Source organism: Aulonocara sp. 'chitande type north' Nkhata Bay, linkage group LG12 (assembly GCF_057382095.1).
Source record: "Aulonocara sp. 'chitande type north' Nkhata Bay isolate Kocher_YH1m ecotype deep benthic linkage group LG12, A_spYH_male_GT1.1, whole genome shotgun sequence".
Classification (NCBI taxonomy): Eukaryota; Metazoa; Chordata; class Actinopteri; order Cichliformes; family Cichlidae; genus Aulonocara; species Aulonocara sp. 'chitande type north' Nkhata Bay.
The window spans coordinates 35,715,193-35,740,809 of record NC_141355.1 but is presented as its reverse complement, the minus strand read 5'-3'; the positions used below and the strand labels follow the sequence as shown (position 1 = coordinate 35,740,809).

Here is a 25,617-nt window from a genome sequence, read left to right as displayed (position 1 = left end):
TTTAGGCCAATAAATATTTAAAAATTGTTTAACTTAAAAACAGAAAACATTGACAAGAACTTTTGTTAATGGTTCCTTAAATATGAAAAATAAGAGATAATAGTAGGAAATTATACGTTTGATTAGTTTCAAGGCTAATAAAAATACATTTTTTAAAAATGCTTTATGTGTAGTATATGTGGTATGAAGTATGCAATCAGAGTTTTGCAGCTCTTTCCATAAAAAAAATAAAAATGAAAGCATACCCATACCCAATCTAAATTTGGCCCATTTTATTATTGTTGGGTGCTTGGGATTTTTGTAATATGCAGGTCATTCCCACTTTTACTATATTTTTTAATGCCTGTGAAGCACACGGAAGCCAAACATTCCCATAGACTTCAGTACAACCAGAAGTATTTTTATAACCAGATGAGTCACCCCCTGCTGACCATTAAATAGAATGCAGGCTTGGTGTATTTATATATTCAATCTGTGTATGTGCGTGTCACTTGCAGAAGTCCTGCAGATCGTGAATGACATGCTGAGCAAAGGGGCAGGTACCACGTGTACTTCACAAAGCTCCTTCAGGATCCCCTCCTCCCAAAGAAAAACAGTTCATGTGTGTACTAACATGTGTCTGTACTGACCTGCACCATCACATGAAAAACCAAAGATTTTCTTTAACCGTCCTGGTTCCCTTTTATTTGTATAAAACCAGCTCTGCACTAAATCTTCATATAGGTGTTTTGCTAATATAGAAGCTCTGTGTGGATGTTTAGGCTACAAGCCAAATGCAGTGAATTTATGACCGCTGTGCGTGTTTAATTGCCCAGTCATCACACCTCACTACCCGATGAAGATATACGACACAGTTTTATAACGGGAGCGAGCTGTGCACAGGAAACAGCTGAAGGTAAAAACATTCTTTAAAAACTAGAACAAGACATAAATTTATGTCATGTTACGCTCTGAAAACGCGTTCTTATAAAACTGAGCTGAAGTAAAATACTGCACGAACATAAAAGTCATGGTCACGGTACAAACATTAAAGAGCACTCGCCGTGGGACGTACTTTTTCTCAGCAGCATCTTCCTCCACCGTGTCATCCCCGGCCTCGTTATTGGTGGATGTCTTCCCTGAGGATTTGCTGAGGTCATCCATCCAATCAGAGACTTTCTTGAGGGCTCCCTCCACGGTAGACACCAGCGTCTGGACAGCCTCCAGCTCCTCAGGGGCTGGATAGATGCTGGCGTGCTTGGCCATGACGTGGCGGTCGTCGTTTGCAAACGACCGAAACGACCTCTGGAGAGAAAGAGAGAGAGAGAATTTTTTACTGTCTTTCCAGCTGGTGCTTACATCAGGCATGAATCACACAGAGAGAGCAGGTGGAGGGTCATAGTGAGATTCAAAGACATGGAGACAGGAAATATGTTCACTGATGGACTTAAATGGACTCAGACCCATGGCCTTTACAACTTGTGACCTTTGAGATGGTCTAGTTGATCTAACGTTATTAATCAGCATAAATATCACACCAGTGAGCACATAATGACCCAATGACTGAAAAGAGGCTGTAATGTTTTTTCTTTTTTCAGTAGAAAATGTTTTAAAATGAAAAACAAGACTTGAAGATACAGTTTAAAACATTCTCAGTTATAAATAACAGAAAGAGTTTCCTATTAAAACAAAACCACAGAGCAGAAAAATTTTTTTTGCTGATTTTCTGTCGACTGTGAGAGCATGTTTGACTCCATTTCCCTGACTGTGAATCCACATTTTTTTGTATTCACCAAACATCACGGATGAAATTAGCCCCTAGCCAACAGAGAGACACTGATTTCCACAGGCAGTGTTGGAGAGTGATGAATTTTATCAAACTGGTCAGAATCAGAATCAGAATCAGAATACTTTATTGATCCCTGGGGGAAATTATTTTTTGTTACAGTGCTCCATTTTAAACCAACATTAAGACAAGACAGACAATACGCTAACTAAGAATAGTACAATAAATGGTCTTGAGGTAGCTGAAAGCTCCTGAGAGCCAAAACAGTGGACTGAGCAGTGAGCAGGCTAGTTGGGAAACTTAGTCGGTCGTTGTTATCTCACAAGAAAGATTAAACAAAAATTCTAAAAACTGCTACAATAATTTGCAGAATAATATTTGATTGCAATAAATATGGCTGTCAGCTGACAGAGTGTGGAGTGCAGATTATAAGTCGTTGCCTCAAGTGCAGGAGTTTGAGTATCACAGCTTCTTCTGGAGGATGAGTCTAGAAAGGGAACGACAGACGCATTAACGTTGATGTGAAAAGAGCCAGGCTCAAAGCAAAGCTGTCAATTTACTGGTTGATCTTTGTTCTGACCCTCCTCTATGGTCACGAGCTGTGGTTAGTGACTGAAAGAAGGCTACAATCGACAGAAAAGAGCTTCCTTACTGGGGTCAGCTTAAGAGATGAGGTGAGAAGTTAATTCATTCAGCAGGGGTTTAAAGTAGAGGTCCTACTCCTCCACATAGAAAGAGGCCAGTTGAAGTGGTTAGGGTGCCTGCTTAAGCATATGATGCCTCTTGGATCTCTCCTAGATCAGGCATTTCAAGCATGTCCTACTGGGAACTCGTGAACCTGTGCAGACCCAGGACATGCCGGAGAGATAAAGTCTCTCGTCTGGCGTAGAAACACCTCAGTGTCTTCCTACATGTGCTTCACTCCTTAGCAGCCTGTGGTAAGCTTGCTTCTGTTCACAATCATTTATTTATTTTGACTAAACTTCAAAGAAACTGACTTCATTAAGATGACAACTTTCTTCCTTTCCAAAGTTAAGTCTAATATTGTTCAATCTGTGACTGATCGATTTTAGGTAATCGCGATCAAAACTTGATTTTTGCCATAATCAAGTAGCCACACTAGACGTATACATGTAAAGTTCATGAATGGACAGTGTTGGGTAACATCACACATTACACCCTTAATCACTAAACTAGTTGTTATTTACCTATGCAAGCTATTCAGTTAGCAGGATGGTTAGATAGAAAGAATTATATGTGTGCAACATTCACTCAAACTCAAGTCATTTAGAATAAGAATAAGAAGAACAGTGAGGTGTACAATATTTAAGGACAATTATTGCAACAACAACTTCTTATTGCATGGAGGGAAAAGCAAAACGTGACCGTAAACAAAGGAAAAACAATTTTAAAAAATAGATTAAGGGGAAAAAAGTCACTATTTAGATATTAATTAATACTAAACACCTCTCCCGCTAATGCACAACTTCCCCGCAGCACCTGCAGACAGGTAAGCACCGTGCCTTTTATGAGAAATTTTGTGAGGTCAGCAAAGCTCCCATTTTAACAGCACTCAGGTACTGAACAGTGTTTATAAATGGTAACATGGTCGGTGCACTTTACTGTTAGCATCACCGGCCTCAGCCGGTCCCAAGCTTGGATAAACAGGAAGATTGTGTCAAGAAGGGCCATCCAGCATAAAACCTGTGCCAGATCAAAAATGCTATCTGTTAACTTATCATTAAGGTAGCAGCTAGCAGCTATGGCTAATAATAAAATAATATTTATGTGAGAGTTGGCATCAAACATTATCAGTCCCTGTCTGTAACATTAATAGAACAGAATAATACAAGTGTTTGTGTCTAGAAACTGTAACACTACTCTTAAAAGCTCAGACTGAGGCTGTGAAAAGTCTAGCAGCAGCTGGACAAAAACAGTGTAGTCGACCTTACCAGCTCTGGTCAGCAATGAAAATATGGAGCCAAGTCACCAGAAACACAGCACCAAGTCAAAAAGCCTAAAATGTTTTGTTTTTTTTATTAACTACCTACGAGAATCTGTCATATACATACATCTTAAAATTATGTTAATGTCTATATTTCTTTGCAGTACATTCGACAGATTAAAATTAGTGCCATCGTTTATGTTAATGCCTCTTTATTTTTGTTTTATAATTTTTTCCCGTCATATCAAAAAAATGTATCAAGTATTGAATATATTCCTGTGTATCTTCTAGTATTGGGTAATTAGCATCGTGACAACCCCAGTTAACATGTCGAAGCTCTACAAAAGCAACACGTTAACGTGGTCACAGGCAGGATTTATGATGCTAAAAGCCTGTAGCTGACTGCATGCAGACCCTAACCAAGAAGCCAAAGCTTAATTGACGACAGCAGAGGTGAACCGTCCTGTAGGACTCTGCATTTCTACACAACATCTGTTTGGTTATATCTGATTTTTTACTGACTTGGCTGTCAGCTTTTATTTAAACAGGCTACTAAAACCCTCCTTTTACTCTTATGTGGATAGAGATTTAAACAGATACATGGAGATATGAAAAGTTTAGTGTTATATATTACTGCAAAAATATAACAACTTACTTTCTTTACAGGGAAAACTAAGGAGTAATAACTACTGAATAACAGGAATCTTTTACAGGCTTCTACAGGCTCTGTCACGACAGTTGAGTTAGTGGAGCAACAATCTGCTCACCAACAACAACCCTGGAAATTGAGGTTCTCTTAACTCACTCCTCTGCCAGTGATGAGTGAAATTATTCAGTGCTGATGATCTGGATCATCACCAGGCTGTCAACAGAGTAATGATTCAAACTAAGAATGTGTTCTGTGCGTTCATTACTCTTTGTGTTCATTGTCCATTGCTTTTAAAGCCATAAATAGAGCATTTAATAAGCAAACTAACTGCTGATGTGGTTTACAGTAGATAAAATGCAGGACAGGTCCACCCACACAGTTTTATTTACTCATTTACAACCTGCTTCCCAAACAAGTAAAACAAAATGATCAGGACTATATAACACAACATGATGGTCACCTCAGACACTGCAGCCCCAACCATCTGCTGTTCCATCCTTTTGTTTACATGGGGCCGCCAATGAGAGCAATGTTGAGGGGGGCGGGGCTAAAACACAAATTTCTTCCAGACCAAAGCTGAACTGAGGGTAAAAACCAAGTCTGCAATTGCATATGTAGGAAGGGTCTTCCCAGAAACCTGGAGGCTTTTAAAGCAGCAGAATATTCTCTCTCTCTCTCTCGTTTTATGGCCATGTCACTAAAGTGCCAAATTTGATCAATGATTATAACAGATTTCACATATGCAGATATTCAGCAGCCAAGTTTTAAAGGTCATCAATGCCAAAATACCAGAAAACTGGTTCAATGGTTGCAATTTGGATTATCATTATCATCATCATCATTGTTACTCATCAAACACCATCATCAAAGCACTGCCAACTCCTTTTAATTACAGAGAAAGCAGGCTGAAGCTGAAGCCGCTGTTGGAGGAAGCAGACTAAATCCAAAGCCAAATCGATTTCTTTGAACTTGAACACACCGTTTATACTTCGATTCCCGGTGCTTCTCCTGTTGCTGCTGCAAATGCTTGTTTCTGGTGTCAGAAAGATTCCTCACAGTCAGCACGATGACAGCATTACACCTGAAGCAACCTGCGCTGCTGCCAATCTGTGCGTGGCCTAGATTCTGCTGCTGTTACTTAACATTAACATTTATGGCATGTGCTTAGGGATGGAGCCCATCTCTCTGAGGGGTAGATGAAAAAGGGCTGATGTGCAAAGCGTATCAGCGCTCGCTTTTACAAGCCAGAGTACGCCGGTCGAACATCACGGCAGGCTTTCAGTCCAAGGTCAAACTGCTACCTCTCTCAATCATCCCTTCCTCTTCTACTCCAGTCCTCCCCTCTCTCCTCCTGTTCTCCCTGCCTGCAGCGTGTAAGCACCCCTCATTACGGTGAGTTATTTATGACGGTGCTTTAATAATTCATGGCCACGAATCTCGAGGGCTTGTGCTGGAGTTGCGGGGGTCATTCATCACGACCTAGCTAATCTCTCGCTGAACTGCCACGGGGCATTCGTGGCTGTGTAGCGGCAAGTGTGGGCAGCGTCGACAACCATAACACACAAACATTAACAAGATCTACATGAAAGATTAAGAGTTTCATGGCATCGGCACCGATTTGGATCACAGCCTGGCTTCATATCGGGCTGCTTCCTTTTGTTTGTGGCCTACGAGTCAGCTGGGAGTTCAACCTCGCGCTGCAATTAGAAGATAATCAAATCTACTGCTTTAATTAATTGCATTGCAAGGTTTTTCGGAGGATGTCTTGTACTTAAATCTAACATACAAATCAGAAGTAATTCCTTTAACATTTTGTTTTCACTGTGGAATCACTCAGGAGGATGATACCTGACACAAACAGGTTTTCACAGAGTAAAATCAGCCGGGTTTACTGTTAAGCCAGCAGACATATACAGATATGGATCCAGAAGTCTTTCTTCATTGATAAAAAGATGTACATAAACGCTCTCTCAGGACATCTTAGCTGCATGCTTAAACCAAGCGGCAAGCCACTACAGTAGTTCACTTATGTTTGGCTTCGAAAGTGAGTTAAACCTGAACTTTGTGGCATCACAGTCAGATCCACTCGCTCATCACATCCAGTTTTAAAATGCCAAGGTCAATGGGACTTCTGTATGCTTCAGAAACCAATGAGTGACTTAACCAGATGTTGAATTTAATAAGAACAAAAACTCCTTACATCCAGCCTTTAAGAACTCACTCTATAGCCATGTCAATTATTTAATTTAGTGGCCAAAGGCAAAGAGCAGTATATTCATTTTTTCAATTTTGAATATAGATTTACTTTAAAATTGAATATAGAGGCTCACTTACGGGAAAAAAAAGACACATGATGGAAACTTTTAGTGATTCTGCTCAAGTCTACAAATACTTATTTTGGTCCACCCAGGTGGTTCGGGTCTGCAGATATCTCCTCTCTAAGATATGCGAGAAATTCCTACTATGAATCAGACCTCAGGTTAGGGCCGTGCGATATGACCAAAATCTCATATCCCGATATAAGACATCTATCAGTCCCGATAATGATACAAATTACAAAAATTTAACATTTTCTGTAAATTTTGTGAATCTCGGGCAGCTCGACTTGCGTGAAGTGTTTCCAGCTGGGCGTTGTGTACCTGGAGTCGAGTGTTTTAACCGATGCATGAAACGATACATTTTTAGACACAAGTTGTAACGGCCGCCGTTTTCTTTGTGAGTATTTATTACACGGCGTGCTGCGGGGAATAGCCTGTTCTAACGTTTGAGTCTAAGGTTTATTTTTTAGCACCTGGCGGCTCTTTTTTGTTTCTCATCCATAAACACTCTGCATACTAGTTCACGGGATTCCGTTTATTTTGAAAAGTCTCAACAGGATCTTGAGCTTTATTGTGAAAGGTTTATGTGGAAAATAAACAAGTGGATACGTGATGGTTTTACCGTCGTTGTTGCTAACAACAACACATAAAAACAGGCGGTTGTCCGTCCATAATGTGCTTATATTAAATATAAGAGAAAGAGAGAACTTAAACAAATATATATGTAGCCACTACAATGACCACCAAAACGATCAAAAAATATTGCCGTAAACAGTTTATTTTGCGACATCACGAAACAAACGATAGCGTAAAATGAAACGATAGATGTTTTTACATCGTCATCCGATATAGATCGTTATACCAAACAGCCCTACCTCAACTGTCCGCACACCTCATTCATGACAGTCTGCAAATGTGCTCTAAATACAGAAAGCAAGTAATTAAACCACCTGTGGAATCTTTGACCACCACAAAGTAAAATATACATTTGTATTTGTTTTTAAAATCTGTATAGTAAAGACACTTTTTTTTAACAGTTAGCATTCGTGAAATTTAATGTAATATAGCTTTAGGCATTATTGCAGTTATTTTGGTTTTCTCAGCGTACTGCCTGACAAGAGTTCCACTAATTTTAGACCATTTCAGAGCAGGAAAGGAGGCAAGTGTTTTTTAACATGGCAAAATTAAAAATAATGAACAAAAAAACCCCAACAAAACATAAACAAGCTTCCAATCCTTTTGGCTGGCACATTCAATGTCTACGATTAATTATATTGTCTGACACATAAACAAGCCACTAACCTGCCAGTACTCTCCAGAAGACATTATTTCTGGTGAGTGCACAAACAAAAATGCAATAGATAATATCTTCTGTTTGGTTAAAAACAAAACTTAGGAAGTAGCGTGAACACAAAATGTTACAGGCTGACACATACAGGATGATACTTTCTGCTAATAATAAAAGGTGGGGGTTGTCTGATGGTAAAGACTGTTTTCAGTCCATTCTTAGTGAGTCCTTCAGCACCAGGAATGATTGACTGGCACCATTCAAAACGGTTTTGTTTGGAGCTCAAAAGGACCGGGTGCAAACTGCGACTTTAAGAGAAAGTGATTCAGAGGTTTAAAAGCCTGACAGGTGAGAGTGTAAGACTTGGACTCCATTACTGTGTTTAATGCTTCACTTTTATCAGAAAAGTACTTGAAGACTCTACTCCTTGGATGTTGTTTACCTCAGAGAATCTTTACCATCAGGATGAGTGTGAAAACGTTACTTAACTAAATGACTGTTATCAGTCGTTATCAGACGCAGGTGGCCTCTTCTGCTTAAAGTGTTGTATACTCTAATGCAAATGTGGTTATTTTCTTCTCCTGCTGTGTCTCGAGTCAGAAAGAAAACAACAAAAATCTACATTTGAAGGCTGGAGGTGTGGCGGTGCCTGGATCCATCATTCGATTGCAATTTAACAACATTTCCTTCACAAATTCTGTTTGGTTCATAGACTAGACTTACCAGCTACCTCATTAGGTGTACTTGATAAACTGTTTGTAAAATATCTAATCAACCCAATCATATGGTTGTAAAAATAAGTGAATTTAGGCACATAGACATGGTCAAGGTCGTGTGCTGAATTTCAAAATTAGTATCAGAATGGGGAAGAAAGGCAGTTTAAGTGTCTTTGAATGTGACGTGTTTGTTAGTGTCAGATGACTGCTTTCAACCAAAGCAAGCAGAACAGCATCTCTGAAATCTCAACCCAACAGAGCACCTGTGGGATGTGTTGGAACATACATATCATGTATGTGCAGCTGAAAAATCTGCAGCACCTGTGTGATGCTATCATGTCAACATGCACTAAAATTCATGACAAATGCTTCTTGAACCTATGCCATAAAAGTTTAAGGCAATTCTGAAAGTACCCAATATGCAGTGATTATCTTGTTGTCATTCATTAAGTACAAGACTGCGTTGTGAAAGCCCAGAGGCCTGCGTGCCAATTAGTGCCAATGGACTACTTGCACTAACACTTCCGCGTTCTATGTAGTCCTGCCCCAGTGCTTCCGGTGCGGTTAAACCATGGCGACGTGCTACACTCGCTGCCTACAAGAGCTCCCAAAATTGAACATCACCGATGTTCATCGGATTTGCAGAGTGACGACTACCCCCGCCAGCAAATTAGATAAAGGATTTAAGTTATATGCTGCATCATATATACACAACTACGACGGTAAGAAAACGTAAATTAACTGACAAAGAAACGCTAGCTAACGTCAAATGCAAACACTACGTTACTCCGCTATGTCCTTCATTTGATGTCAGTTCTCTACATTACATGTTTTCTTAAACGGTGTTTTATGTCGTCCTAAACTATAGTTGAGGTTTTCTTAACTAATGTCACTTTTGTAGTTAGACACTGTTATAATGGCGTTAGGTAGTTGGCTAACTATGGAGGTAGTTAACTACCTAATGCTACTCTTGCTAAGTGTAAAATATATATGTTTAAGACATGCTGAAATGAGTAATACAGAAATAATGCTAATGGTACTTGTATCTTTATTCAGTGTCCAATAAAGACAGGTTGTCAGGGGAGGTCGGTGTGAGAGCCCTGTGCTACAGGTCAATGAGGAAGAGTGAGGCACCACACAGACTAAGTGTAGGCAGGAAGCTGTGTAAAGTTGTTAATCCCCGTTCAGTGGGGTTCAGTTCATTTAAGCATTAGTTAAGTTCATTCCTAAAGGCCCATCAACTTGAATGTTTTCCTTGTCTCCCTGCTTTATCACTCCTAATTTGACTAGTCAGATAGTTAAATCAACGTGTGTTTGGGTGATCAGAAACATTTGACAACAAGTTAATACTGCAAATATACACAATCTAAGTTATTACAGTTATCAAGCATGGTTAAGTTGTTTTAATAGGGAGAGAAGGAAACACTAAGCATTCAGGAGGGTGCGTAACCATAACACTGAACTATGTTCCTGTTCGGCTCTTCCATGAAGATGTTACATTTTTAATTTTCGTTCTTTCTTCTTAGATTAAGCTTCTGGATTCATCGCCGGTGATACTGACACATAGCCAGTGCTCCTGTGTGGCAGGCGCTGTTATGTGCAATCACACAGTGGCACTGCTCTTCCAAACAGCACACTACTCACAACTCAGAGTGCCGGTTGTCCCCCCCTGTGCATAGCTGCACGGAATCTGAACAGCAATGGCACAAGCCACGGACAGTGGTAATTTAAATGAGGTTAAAGTTTTTGAATTAGTCCATGTTTACATATGAACAGCAACACCATCCATAGTAAATGTGTCTTCTGTTAGGGTGTGAAGCCAGGACCCATCAACTCCATGATCTTCACTAAGCCGGTACCAAATAGGATGGCCCAGACTGGAGTACGGTAATTACATTTGTAAAATTTGGTTTCACGTGTTACAAATGTATGTTGCTATTTTTTTCATACATACATGTGTCAGAATAGGTATTAATTTACATACAACATTACACTTTCTGAAGACGGCTAACTCAGTCATGTACATATACATCCCAGTCTCTAACTTATGCACCACTGTTTTACACCTTTTAGTTTTTAGTTTAGTTGTTGTTCAGTATAACAACCTTCTTCCTTACATTATTGTCATTGATGTTTTCTTTAGGAGTGGCTTCTACAGAGGCATGGTGGGTCCGTTACCAGATCCCTGCTTGTTCAGAATAACGGAGGCATATGCAAAATTTAATATTGAGGACAGGCCACTTGTGACCACAATGAACATGAGACCTGACAAGCCCCTTGTGGAAAGTGCCTTTGGGCTGGTGCAGGAGGGCAGTGTTCTGTCATATCAGCAGCCGGTTTTGACAACCCGGTACATCACACTACACCGCGATGCACCACCAACACCGCACTTGCCTCTGGAGGGGTATGACATCTTGCCATCAGATTGTGTGTTTGTGTGCTCAGAAGAAGAGCTTCTGCATCTGAAAAGCTTGTCTGTAACTCTGGAAATGGCTCACAAAATAGAGGAAGCTACACGTGAGCAAAGCTCTTCGTCTGAGTGGCATCAGCTCCGCAGGCCCAGAGTGACTGCCTCTAGGTTTCGGGAGGTGTGTCACGTCAGAGGCCAGAGCTCGGCCGAGTCACTAGCAGAGCGTATATTGAAGGGAACAAGGCAGACAGCAGACATGACGAGAGGAACTGAGATGGAGCCTGCAATAGCAGCAGAGTATAGTAGGCTAATGAATGTTAACTACTCACCCTGTGGTCTGGTCATTCACCCCATTGCTTGCTGCATCTCCTGATGGTGTTGTTTTTGACCCCAATGAATACCCCCAGTTTGGCTTCGTCGAATTCAAATGTCCCAATGTACAAAACTTTATTGACTGCAAATATGTGCAGATGGAATGTGGTACCCCTAAACTAAAAAAGAGCCACGCATATTACTGGCAAGTGCAAGGACAACTGCTCATCAGTGGGATGCAGTGGTGTGACTTTGTTGTGTGGGCACAAGAGGACTACCTAGTGCAAAGAATATACATGGATACAGATGTGCACAATGCAATCAGAGAAAAGGCAGACTATTTCTTTTTTTACATATATATGCCAAGATACCTGTGTTTGAAAAAATGAACAGTGAAAACATAGCAAAAAGAAAAACAGATCCTTCAGGCTGGCTGGAACAAAATAACTGATGTTTTATTTTCAATATATTTCATGAATTCTTTTGTTGTTACATGTTACCTTTATGTGACATCAATAAACTGTTATTTAAGCAATGGCATCAATTTAATTTTTAAAAACACACATTAAAACGTTGAATTTGTGCAGAACTTATTTACATGGTAAGTATTTAAAACTCCATGCCTAGCATACTGATATACATTTAGACAATAACACAACTGAACTGTAGAAAATGACAAATGGTATTTTTGATGTTCCAAAAGCTCAATGTCACTTATGATTTTAAAACGATTTAGTGATTTACTTTATAATTTTGATAAACAGTTTTGTTGAATCTGAATAGTAATATAGTAATATAATTAAACAGTATTATTAACATTAAACATTTGCAATGAATTTGAATTATCAATAACTGAAACTCAACTATCAGCACTCAAGTACCAGTTCTGTAATCAAGTATTGTCAGCTGAGAAGGAAGAAATGCAACTGTAGTGGCCTCAGCTGCAGGTCATTTTCCATAAGTTACTGGCACTGGTGTCTTGGGAAAAATCCATCTTGTCTCACTTAACCCATTTTTTAACTAATGCTGTGTTCTGGTAATTTGACAGCATACATGCCACTGCAAACAGTTGGTTGATATTATAAACATGTGACATGGTAATGATGCTATCAAAAAGTTTGTTCTGTTTGATCCTCCTAATGACTCGCTCCACATGTACCCTGAGTCTGGCTATGGCCTGCGTCTCCTTAACCTGGTATGCTGGCATCTGCTTCTGCTTAGATAGAAAAGGTGGGCAGTACACTTTGCATTTACAACAATCAGTGATTAGGAAGCCCTTATCTACCATCACTGCCATGTCTTCAGTCAACTTCTCAGCAATGCCTGATTGTTTGAATAGTTCCTTGTCACTAACCGAACCAGCATACAGATTAGAGATGAAAAGTAAATATCTATTTTGTTTTCATTAAGACTGGAAAAACTTTCGAAATTTAACTGATGGTGACCTTGGTATATTTTAAACAGTTAGCTTGAATAGAACTTAGGTGTACCTGGTATAGAATCGGATGTCAGTGTCGGAGCCAGCAAAACGCTGTAACCCAAATTCTCGCTGGACACGTAACTCCTGTATTTCCTTCCTCAGAGTCTCCACGTCTTTGGACAGGTCTTCTGCAGCTGATGCAGATATGTCCAATGCAGACGGCTCAGGGACTGAGCAGTAGTCATGATCTCTTGTAAGACTTTGCTCTTCTTGATCGTCAGGAGGAACTAGTTCAGGGCGTCGCTCCGTTCTCTCCCAAACACTACGCCGCGGTGGTTCAACTTTATAGCCATTCCACTCAAAAAGTGTTGGTACAGCACCTTTAATAAGCCGCCTTCGACCATCGAGGGTTGTTGGCTCTATGAGTTGATCACTGGCAAAGTGTCTGCAGCAGACCCTGGTGTGAGAGGTGATCGTGAAATGATCCCGGCGTATGTTTACCGGCCATTGTCTTCTCAAGTCGGAATGGGTCGGAAAGGCATGAAAACTTAGTATGCCATTAAATTTGGCTGAAGCTGAACAAAGTGGGACACAGCAATGCTCGGAGTATTTCTTCTCCTGTTTTTGAAAATGTTCTGTTTTAAATACTTTCCTTTTTATACTCATTCTGAAGCGACATTAGCATAGCTACCGATAGATAAGCAAACGTACCGGAAACGCACAAGCGGTACTATTTGGAAACGGAAATACGTCACATGCCCTAGTGCAAGTAGTCTATTGACAGACTAATCTCAAGACCAAACTTCCTGGAATTATTTGTTAGATAATTCCATTATAATTCCATTATAAATGGTCCAAAGGGCACAAGAACCACAAGCATCACAAGAACAGCTGCCCGTGTTGTATGACTAGGTGTTTGACTGCTCATACACCTAAAGCCTTAGCAACAGTGGAGAAGAAACAATCCACCATAAAGCCGATATAAAGAGGGAACAAGGCATACAGGCCAAAACCTTTTTTGTGGTACATTATTATTTTAGCTGTAAAGTTTATCATTGTAACCTGGGAGTCAGTAGGGATTTACTTCCCTTTGAAACAGCCTCAAGTGGCCTCTAGAGGAACTGCAGTTGTTGACAATTAGCTCTAGGGTGAGGAAATAAAAAATAAATCACAGTCTGGGTTAAAACCCAGCCTGTTAAACTTTGTCACAACATTTATCACAGCATTTACCATCAGAGCTTTTACATGCACTTCTTCACACAACCACTAGATGTCTACATAATCTGGTTTTCTCCGCTGGTCAGTGGTTACAATGAATGGTAAGAGTCTATGGAGCCTGCTCAACGGGAGAGAAGATGCCCGCTGGGGATGTGTATGTGACTGATAACCATTAATAACAGCTATGATTGGGGTTATAAGATCACAGGGCATCATCCAATCAGCTTTTTCTCAAAAATAGGACATGGAAAAGTAGAGTTATTCTTCTTATCAAGTTGTCGTGCTATACTGGAGAATTCTAGCATTTTAATTTTGTTTTCAATGTATTTTTCCTCTCCCTGAACGAGGTAGACATGATCGGTCATCGTGCTGACTGATCATGTACCTGATCAGTGTTCACACTACAGGTGAATATGTGTATATAACAGCTGGAAACACACTATTGATAGCTAAACACACAAAATATACAAACACCAGACATAATCAGGAGACTCACCATGTCCAGGCTTTTGGAGAGGTCGTGGGAGGGGTTTAGGTGAGGACCAGAGTCCCGTCACTCGGCCTCTTCATGCAGTCGAACACCTCTCGACTGTCGGCTCCTCGGTCAGAGTCTCACTGCGGAGACAAAATATAAAGATTAAGTCCTCCATTAACCTTTGTTACACCCACACACTCAGAGAGTTTATTCATTTGTTGGATTGCTGGTATTGCTTTAATCTTTGTATTTGTACAGTTTGTTGCTTATAATGTGGGTGATCCAGGATTTAGAGCTTATTCTAAGCTGCTCTGAATAAACATCAGCTACATGCTATAAATGTGAAGCTGCATTATCAAGACTTAAACAATAATCCCAAATGTCACATTTTTGGACATTGTGCTCCATGTTGCACATCTATTAATCACAAATCTTCCATCCTCGTACAACTATAGTGGACTTAAAACAGAAGGTATGAAAACTGAGAAAACTTTCAGAAAAGCATCAGAGTAAAGCAAAGATTGGAGTGGAACCACACTTTCCACAAATCCACCACATCTTTTAGTTTTTATGTGAGGGCGGGACATAAATCTGACGTTGCTGAAGTCAATCTGCCACAGACTCCACTGTTGTTTCAGAAATTCTACTCTGAAAATAAAAAAATGGTAATAACTAGAGATGGACCGATCCGATATTACGTATCGGTATCGGTCCGATACTGACCTAAATTACTGGATCGGATATCGGAGAAAAATAAAAAATGTAATCCGATCCATTAAATATCACGAAACCACCTCACAAAACTTGCAACACGCCGTAACTCACCTCAGAACGTTAGCACGTCGGAGCAGTATGCATCACGTGATAGAGCGGCTGTGGCATGCGGGACCTGTCGGTGGTCTGGATAGCATTTGGAGCTTCGCTAGCAACCCGGCATTTCATCTCCGACAAAGTTATCCCCGAGAGAAGTAAAGCAAGTGTGTAAGTCCATCTCTGAATGTTTGTAAAGCATTCCTGCGTTAAGCTTAACAAGCGACTGCCTCTCGCTCTCCGGCTGCTACTTCAATCGTGAAACTGCTTAATGATCAGCTGATCGGCTTTTCTGTCGGGAGTCCGTCTGTCTTGTTTGTTTTTGGCCCACTTTGCACCAGAAAGAGGAAACCAGCGGCTGAACAACAGCAGCACGTTTAAGCTTGATAAGCTGTTGTTAGAATTTATTTAATATTACTTTCTACTCGAGGATCTTTTTCTACGTAGCTGACGCTGGTAACTGTGCAGGGGCGGATCTAGCAAAGTTTAGCCAGGGGGGCCGATAGGGCATTAACAGGGAAAAGGGGGCACAAAGACATACTTTTCTTTCTTATTCTCATTTAAAATGTCTAGCTTTTAATAAATAATTATCTGACACCCAAAGTTTTAATTTGATGTAAAATGAATAGAAGTCAATTACTGTATATAGTGACTATTAAGTCTAATATATATACCCTAGTAAGCTATAGTACTTTTTCCTTTGGGAAGGTACCATCTGTGCAGTCTGCAATTTTGTTGAAGAAAGATGTTGAATCTATTTAATATTTCTTGAAAAATAATTGATTTCTGTGCATTTTTTTCACACTTCATCAAATTAAGGTTGATTACGTCGATTAAGCATCATGAGGTGGAGCGTGAGGGGTGGTTCCCTATTTTTTATTTATTTAATTTTGTTGTTGCTGGGAGTTGGAACCCTATTAGTTAGGTTGCTTAATATTTATGCTAAGTACTCTTTAAAATACCAGAATAGGGAGGATGGTGTAGGTTTAAGTTTATTAGATTGATCAGTATTGCTGAACTATGAAATATTTTTTTTGTATACAGGTATAACAGAATAGCTTTAGTGTAGTTGTTGTTTTAAACTTGAGTATGAACTTATACAAAATGCAGCAAGATATTTTAAAAAACAGTTTTGTTGATTAAAAAACACTATATCGGATTCATATCGGTATCGGCAGATATCCAAATTTATGATATCGGTATCGGACATAAAAAAGTGGTATCGTGCCATCTCTAGTAATAACACAGGGCATGAACCACAATCTCCCGAGTTAAAGTCCTGTTTACAGTTATGTGTCAGTAATTTTAAACTCCAGCTCTCTTGTTTGCGTCTCTTTTGTCCCACCTTCCTCTGCTCTCTTCTCTTGGCAGATGGCTGGCCTTTCCTGAGCCGGGTTTTGTCAGAGGATTTTTCCTGTTAAAATGACGTTTTTCCTTCCCACTGTTACCAATTGCCTACTCACGGGTGGATCGTTCAATTGTTGGAGTTTTCTCTCTAATAATTTAGGGCTTTAACTTTACAAAATAAAGTGCCTTGAGGTGACTGTTTGAGATTTGAAATGAAATGAAACTGAATGAAACTGAATTGAAAGCTAACCATCATTCACCACCTAATTTTTGTAACCTATCACATACTCTGTAAATCCCAGGGGGGATTATTCTGAGCAGTGATTTTCTTTTTTATAGGTGCCACAATGGCGCATTATTTGTTTCTAGATTTGAATTTCATAACCACTTTCTGTGAGGAGTTTGCATTAGTAATGTGTGTGATTGGTCGACTCTTTGCTGAAATGTTGCTTTCCATTCCACAATAACTGAAAAGAATGAATAAACCAATAAACGTATTGTCTTAAAAGAGCAGAATATTTCAGCAAAACATATCAGTGTCTTTCCACAACTCTTTACCAAAAATATTTCTAATATATTCAGGAATTTAGACTCTGGATTTTGTACTTTATACACAAGAAAGTCAGCAGCTTATTACGCACCCAAGTTTCTGTTGTGATTTAATCTCTAGCTATTGCTTGGAAATTAATGCAATCAGGGGAATCTGTCCTGTTATAAATCCAATCAGATCATCCATTTCACATTTGTGAAAATTAAAATTAAGTCTAGAAGCAGGTGTAAATGTAGAAATAAGTATTTTAGTCCCTTAGCTCCATTCGCCGAGGGCTACCTCCTGCTACACCCTTGGCTGCCTCCAATTTCTGTCCAACGTTATTAACAGGAACTGCCTTTCCACTACCATGTGGCGCTACTAAGCAACTGCACCTTGAAAATATTTACCAGGTTGAATTCTCACATGTGCAGAATAATAAACAGTCAAAATTAAAGAGAAAAACAGAAAGAAAAGATATATGATGACATCCATAGGATTTCTTCAGTTTGCTCAACAACTCCTTCAAATCACAGACCTGTAAACATGTACCATGTACCAAGTGTAAGTTATTTGGCTATAATAATCTAAAAATTCACCCACTGATGGTGCTTTATGTTTAATATGGATGATATCAAAGATGTGCTCCCTATTATGAATAAAAATAAACCAGCTATTAACAATTTGAAACACACCACTTTGATTGTGACGCTGCTGTGAAATTGTTTTAATGTTATCTGACCGCAGACTCACACTAAGGCATTAATTAAATTACTCTGAATATAGTCTCACCATTAAATGCATTAGATGAAACTGCAGCTTTGGCCCACACTGTCAAATGCTAATGAGATGCAAGTCGCAGCTTGTGGTGTAACCACGTGGCAATGGCGGTGCAGGAGGGTGAGTGAGCAGCGCTGCTGTTAAACATCCCGGGGGGACTGGCGGGGTTGAGCCAAGCGTCAATTAGATTCTCCGTCACCTTGACCTTGTTTTCAATGACAGACCAGAGCAGGCTGGTGGTGCTGCTGCTTCTTTTGCTTTATGTGGAACAGCCATTTTTTACCATCCAGTAAAAGGAAAAAACACAGTGCAACAGTGGGCAGAGAAATATCAGGAAAAAGGATTTTGATCAATACAACACAATAACTAGCTGAGATTTCTGCCTTTCAAAGCCTCGCGTCCCCACTCCTACTCTCTTTTGGAGCACAAACTCCCCAAACAGCACAACTTCAAAGCATTTACTACTGCTCAATAATGGAGGATGTTGCTACGTGTGAGAGACCAGGAACGCAACACATGAATGCTAACGAGCCTGCTTCTCACACTAAGAGAGCTGCATTTCTGCCACAGGATTCAGGCCTCCTCGCTCCACTTTTCTGCTACATCTCTGCTCCCATTTGGTTAACACATCTCTAGCATGAAAAGTGTGATTTGACTGAGTGCCAGTGATGGATTACTGAGGAGGAAGAGGATGGAGGACGCAGTAAGGTGATGTAGTTACCACTTCTTTTGTTGGCAGACAGACCGAGGACCAGGCCACGGGTTTCTCTACACTCGTGTAAGTGACACATTTGCAGACAAAATAATAGAAAAATTCAAAATTGCTCTCACCGTTTTACAGAGCTGCAGGTGGAGGTAAACACACTGCTATTACTTGGGTGATTTCCTCGTGTTCCTTGGACTACCGCTGCAGTCCAAGATCCCAGAGGTATCCCAAGGAAACTCACTACAGAGGCAGCTGATTAATGTGCCATTATTTAGTGTCATATATTATATCATATCATATTATATTATATTATATTATATTAATTTCGTTAAGAAAGAGCAGGCGAGCCTCCTTGTGACGTGACATGTCGGAACTTCAATATGCTCAAAAACAAAATTATCTCATTGACTGTGTTGTTTTCTTAAATCAGCATTTTATGATTAAAAGTGGAATTGATCAGAACTGTAGGAGGATCTAAAATCAATCACACTACAAAAACCAGAACAACACAAACAAGTCATACAGAACTAATATAAATACAGCCAGAGGAAGGATTCAAGTGTGATGGATGTAGCTTCAACCACATATAAAAAGAAAAAGAAAAAAAGAAGCACATGGTACAAGGACAACAGGACCTACATCCCCAACCGTGGCTGTATATACACTTGCATACAGAGTTGTGCTTCAGTTTTAATAAAATCCCCGTGTGGGCTCATTTTCTAATAACCTTTCATCTCCCTGAAGAGGGCAGGTGATTAAAGCAAGATAATTAAGTATACAGCAATGACTTTTTAAGGACGTTGACGATACTGCAGCAGTGGCAGATGGTGAGCTCAGCATGTGACAAAAAGACAATGATGATTTAAAAAAAAAAAAGAAAAGAAAAAAAAAAGTAAAAAGCAGGCCAGGGAGCGAGCACTAGCAAGCAAGACTGTTAAAAATACACTTTCCACACAACTTTTATCATTGGACTGACATGTTTTACACTGAAAAGCCTGCATAATAAAGGATGTAAACACTGCGTTAAATGCATCCACTCTCTTTGAGTCAGGTTTATTTGCATAAACTTAATCACAGCTAGAGTCTCAAAGGGCTTCAAAACACCCACATTATAGGACAATAAATTAAAACGCACTCCCCAATCTCAGAGCTTCGGCAAGAACAAAAACTCTGCAAATGCATTTCATTTGATTCTGTCAAACAGTCATTAACATCATTAAACTCCTGTCAAAGACAAATGTTTGCAAGAATTAAGCAACAAAAGCAAAATTAGTTTCACTGCACTTCAGTGACGTGGTACAAATGCAGTGCTTGTTGCACATGGAATACAAATAACCTTAGTTGCTTATGAGGACTGGTTATTTATAACAGAGGAGGGTCGAGCCAGGCAACAACTTGGCTGTGAGGACAGGCACAGAGAGGGGGATCAGTTACACGAAGGGATCTTACATGTCCCTAATTAAATAATAAGGAGCACAAAGATATCATAATCCAGACCTAGGCTTTTAATATTTAGCATCTGCCAACAAGTGTGATGACACTTTTATTATATTTGCTTGATTTTTCTTCTGTGAGGCACTTTCTTTAATTATTGCAAGTTACATGAAAAACAAAGCAAATTATGTGCATTTAAAATGTATTAAAATATGTTTTTAACCAACAATAAGAATTAAAAGTATCCTGTAGTCTAGATTTACATTAACGTGAATTCTAAATTAGACTGAATGTGAAAGGAATTCTCCAGTTATATCTTCCCATGTCGTGACCATCCCACAACACTGCTGTTGAGCTCTCATTACTTTACCAACAGGGGCTTCGAAAGGTTGTAAAATGAAATGTGGCACTTCAATGCATGAATTTAAAAAAAACATACAAACCAGGAGGAGGAGGATTAAGCAACAGCTATGGCAAAGAAATGAAGGCATCCTTAATTACTGTAGCTAACTGCAAGGACACTATTGATATGTTTGGCATGATTTGTAGTGAACTACACTGTCATTGGGGTCCATTTAGCCACCTTTTTTATATTAAGATCATGTTCTGTCTTGGTGTGCACAGGTGTGTAATGGTTCAGGTAAAGAGTAAACTGAAAATAGCTTTTATTGCAGGGCGATAGTGGCAAGGCTTGTTGCAAAAAAGCACAGGTCATAGGCTGAGCCCAAAAAAACAATGTCTGCACACTGATCAGCTATAAAATTAAAACCATGTAACAGTGGGTAGGTCCCACTCATGCTTCACAACAGCTCTCATATTTTGCGGTACGGACAAAAGACCTCTGGTGTCTACCACACACCACTGGCAGAGGATGCACTGTGGCTTGTGGGTTGGGACCTCTGCAGATCAGGCTTGTTCTGACACATGTTCAGATACTTTTATTGGACAGTCACTCAGCTATGGGCTCTTTCTGAGCACGTTCCTTGAACTGTGGGAGAGGTTGATGAGATCTGGGTGTGCCCTGGGCAGTAATAATGTTTAGGTGGTTGGGATGTGTTACACAAACCGTCACAAGATTTTGGAATGAGAGTGGCCTGAATAACACAGTATTTTCAATACTGCAGATCACATTTTCGGATGTGTTACACTTAGTTTGTATTTTACATGTTCTGTTGAATGTGGCCATATACAGAAAGCAATCCGATAGGAGACGTGAGCAGATGCAGTAAACCTGGTGTCAGTCAGAAGATTGGAAACTAGAAACACAACTGGCAGAATATAGGATGTTGTAAGAGATTGCTAGGATTGCGTGAGCCACAGTAGGCGACTAAGGTATGAATGAATGATGCATTCAGACAAACAAACAGCTTCACAGCTCAAGATATTTTCAGAAATCTCACTGAAATTCAAATAGACAACTTCCACATACAACCTTTGTGAATGTGTGCGACTGTGTGTGCAGAAAGGCAGAAGTGCTACTGGTTCCATCCCCAGTGGGACTGAAACACTACCATCACTACCAGCGTCAGAGGTCAGACTGTAGCCTGGCTAAAAATGCAACCACTCATGCTGCTGTAATGCACTCTGGACAACTACATCCACCAAATAGCTGCATTCTGCCACTACAAAACCATCCCATGCTCAGGCACTCGGTCCCTAATGCCTCTTCTAGCCTCTCCTGTCCCCATCCTCCATTCTGAGGAAAGGTTAGCTGAACCTGGGGAGAGTTTTATTTCAGGGCTGTGTTTATTTAGGTCGTTTTCACTGCAGGGAACTTTTATGAGCAGGCTTTTATGTTCATACAAGACTTCAAATAATGCCCTGCGCAATCCTGTGAGCTTGCTCCAGGGGGGGATGGGAAGAAGAGAAGAAAAAGGCTTTTTCTCTTATACAAAGCTTTTCTGACTAACATTTGATCTGACGACAAAAGACAATCCAGACTCTCTCATAATAATCCAAGTGCTGAGAATGACACTGTTTCCTACACTTGAGATTTGCTTCTGAAGTGATACCTGCAAACTAAAGTAAAACGGCTCAAAAACTAATGAGAATAAAATTAACATGATTTCATGTTTTAGTTTTTGTTTCCATGACCCTCTCTCTCAGGAATTTATTTTGTGAAGTATAGTTCCTCTGTATTTTCCAGTTTTACCATCCACCACTTAAGCAGAGAAAAACTACCAAAAGCTTGAGGAAAACAAAAGCCTATAGCCTGGCTGTTTTAGTTTCTTTCCCAGGAGATTTGTTGCCAGGTGTCCGACAGAATTGCACTGTCAAGTAATCAATGCATCACGCTCATTTCCTTTCTAGAAAGCTGTATTACTACAAGGGTTGTTTGCTGGACTTTCAGCAGAATGAAGCTCATTCAAAACAGGATGCAGCTTGTTCCAAGCATGAGGCCAAACTCTCAAATAGCCAATGTCAAAAATGAATCTGAATCCAATTTGAGCAAGCATATATTCAGAGACCAGACACACCAACTGTTAGGTTTCAGTCACATTTAGTAATCAGGTCAAGCCGATGCACATTTTCTTTATCTATACCATGCTGGCTGTTTGGTTTTCTTCTAAGTTTGTGTGTTTTTCCTCCTCTCGCTCTTTCTCATCTTCTCTCTCGGTTGGTTTTAATGCATGTTAAAGTTTTGGTTGTTTTGGCTTTTTCCTTGTGTATTTGTATGTTTCGCATTTTCAATATGTTGATAAATTTTAATTTTCTCCCATTTTTAAATATGTTTTTCTGCCTGTGAAGTCCTTTCAAACTTCATTCTGAGCTTGACTTGATAAATCTTTAACATTTAATGTTATTTATTTGCCAATTGTCTACATCGAGCATGGTTTATTTTAAAAAAAAAAATGTTTGGCCTCCGCCATCTTGGTTACACAAAAATGCAAACAAACAAACAAAAACAAAAAGCCCCAAAACAAATTGACTGCTCGCTGATTTGTGATTGACATTAGTCGATGTGCCATGGAAAACATGGCTAATCCACCTTTTTATAACGTGGTATGACCAAAATGTACAAAATAAGAGTGTTGGTTTTATTCAGTATGACACAAGGTGAGCAACTGAGCCCATAAACTCGTAAGTATTTACAGAGGTCCAGAAAGAAAGCCATTTCCCAACCAATTGCAAGCGTTTTTGCAACCACAACTATCGCCATCTGGTGACCTTCAGATGAATTGCAGGTTTAAGGCACTTCCAAATTGACATTTTTCTGACCAGAAAGTTACATCCATATTTTATACAATCTATGAATCTAACGCAAAATGCTTGTCGGTTTGGATTTCTGTGTCAAATATTAAACAGGAAGTTGTTAGGCTGCTTCAGCAAGCCAATCAGATTCAAGCTGAGACTCACCTTTGCATCCTAGTCTCTCTCTCATTACTATTTGTAATGTTCCATACATTAACATCTTTCATTTAAAAAAAAGAGAACTTAAAAAGGAAAAAATAAGCATTAAAAAACTCAAGTATACACTTTTCTAATTTACTATGAAAAATTTGTGTAATGTAAAATCAAACTGATAAGGGTTGTACAGAAAAATACATGCAAGTCCTGACAACATGAAACCGTAGCCTCATTCACCATCTCCCCCGTCCATCAGTCTGTGCACACTCACTCCTTTATCCTGACTGCAATGTGATTTCCAGAACACACTCCAGATTTGGATATTTTTGGGGCATGCTGCAGGTTTTCAGTGTGAGAGCACATATTATGACAGATGTGCAGGATGTGAAGACGGGTCAGAAACTCCTTCTTCTATACTTAATTTCAAAAACAATGTGAGTCTTGACCCGCTAACCTCGGTGACAGAGCCTCATTCTCTGCAGCTTTCTCCTAACACTGAGGCAATCTGTGTGGGCGCTCCCACCAGCTCTGCAGAATCATAATGCGTTTCAGTGCAGGTACTGTAACCCTGAACATTATGACGCCTCACAGCACAGCAGAGAACATATTTCACCAGCTGCACAGATCCTCTGTGATCTCCTGGCAGAGCCCGAGATGTCCGACTCTGCTGCAGAGCCAATAAACCCAACTACAAATGTTATAAATGTGAGCCACAGCTGGCAGGGAAGAGCTACACTCAGCAACAGAGATCCGAAGGTACACATCCGAAGGTAGATGCTTTTAGGGACAAGGCTATATTTACTAGAGATGGACCAATCCGATATTACGTATCGGTCCGATACTGACGTAAATTACTGGATCGGATATCGGAGAGAAATAAAAAATGTAATCCGATCCATCAAATATCAAAAAAGCACCTCGCAAAACTTGCGACATGGCGTAACTCGGCTCATAACCGTAGCACCTCAGAGCAGTGTGCTCACGTGATAGAGCGGCTGTGTGTATTTGTAGCCTTGGTACCAAACCAGCATTTCATTTCCGAGGAAGTTTTCCCAGAGAGAAGTAAAGCAAGTGTGTAAGTTGATCTCTGAATGTTTGTAAAGCATTCCACACGTTAAGCTTAACAACCGATATATGGAGCGACTGCCTCTTCTCTCTCCCTCCCTCTCCTGTTGCTACTTCAATCATGAAACTGATCAATGATCAGCTGATCGGCTTTTCTGTCGCGAGTCCGTCTCTCTTCTTTGTTTTTGGCCCACTTTGCACCAGAAAGAGGAAACCAGCGGCTGAACAACAGCAGCACGTTTAAGCTTGATAAGCTGTTGTTAGAATTTATTTATTATTACTTTCTACTCGAGGATCTTTTTCTACGCAGCTGATGGCTGGTAACTGTGCAGGGGCGGATCTAGCAAAGTTTAGCCAGGGGGGCCGATAGGGCATTAACAGGGAAAAGGGGGCACAAAGACATACTTTTCTTTCTTATTCTCATTAAAATGTCTAGCTTTTAATAAATAATTATCTGGATCTTACACCCAAAGTTTTAATCTTGTGTGAAATATATAGAAGTCCATTACTGTATATAGTAACTGTTAAGTCTAATATACTGGGTGGCTGTAGCTCAGGTGGCAGAGCAGGTCAGCCACTAATCAGAAGGTCGGTGGTTTGATCCCAGGCTGCATCCTGGCTGCATGCCAAATGTCCTTGGGCAAGATACTAACCCCGTGTTTGCCTACTGGTGGTGGTCAGAGGGCCCGGTGGCGCCTGTGTCCGGCAGCCTCGCCTCTGTCAGTGTGCCCCAGGGCAGCTGTGGCTACAATGTAGCTTGCCATCGCCAGTGTGTGAATGTGTGTGTGAATGGGTGAATGACTGAATGTAGTGTAAAGCGCTTTGGGGTCCTATGGACTAGAAAAGCGCTATACAAATGCAGGCCATTTACCATTTACCCTAGTAAGCTATAGTACTTTTTCCTTTGGGAAGGTACCATCTGTGCAGTCTGCAATTCTGTTGAAGAAAGATGTTGAATCTATTTAATTATTCTTGAAAAATAATTTATTTCTGTGCATTTTTTTTTTCACACTGCATCAAATTAAATTTGATTACATCGATTAAGCATCATGAGGTGGAGGGTGGGGGGTGGTTCCCTATTT

The 25,617-nt window shown here is 40.0% G+C and overlaps 2 protein-coding genes and 1 pseudogene across 3 annotated transcripts in view; 1 reads left to right on the top strand and 2 right to left on the bottom strand.

Moving 5' to 3' along the window:
• Positions 1–25,617, bottom strand: part of LOC147317977 (spermatid perinuclear RNA-binding protein-like) — a 99,625-nt gene that overhangs the window by 47,137 nt on the left and 26,871 nt on the right. For both annotated transcript variants that reach the window (XM_086315408.1, XM_086315409.1), the window contains exons 2-3: positions 14,538–14,656; positions 1,055–1,284 (exon numbers count right to left, since the gene is read on the bottom strand). In XM_086315408.1, the coding sequence (XP_086171534.1) occupies positions 1,055–1,284; positions 14,538–14,540 (233 nt within the window). In that variant the 5' untranslated portion in view covers positions 14,541–14,656. The remainder of the gene's footprint in view (positions 1–1,054; positions 1,285–14,537; positions 14,657–25,617) is intronic.
• LOC147317979 (uncharacterized) lies at positions 9,285–13,581 on the top strand (annotated as a pseudogene).
• Positions 11,361–13,597, bottom strand: LOC147317978 (uncharacterized). Its single transcript, XM_086315406.1, has one exon. The coding sequence runs from the start codon at positions 13,487–13,489 to the stop codon at positions 12,884–12,886; it is 606 nt and encodes a 201-aa protein (XP_086171532.1). The 5' UTR covers positions 13,490–13,597; the 3' UTR covers positions 11,361–12,883.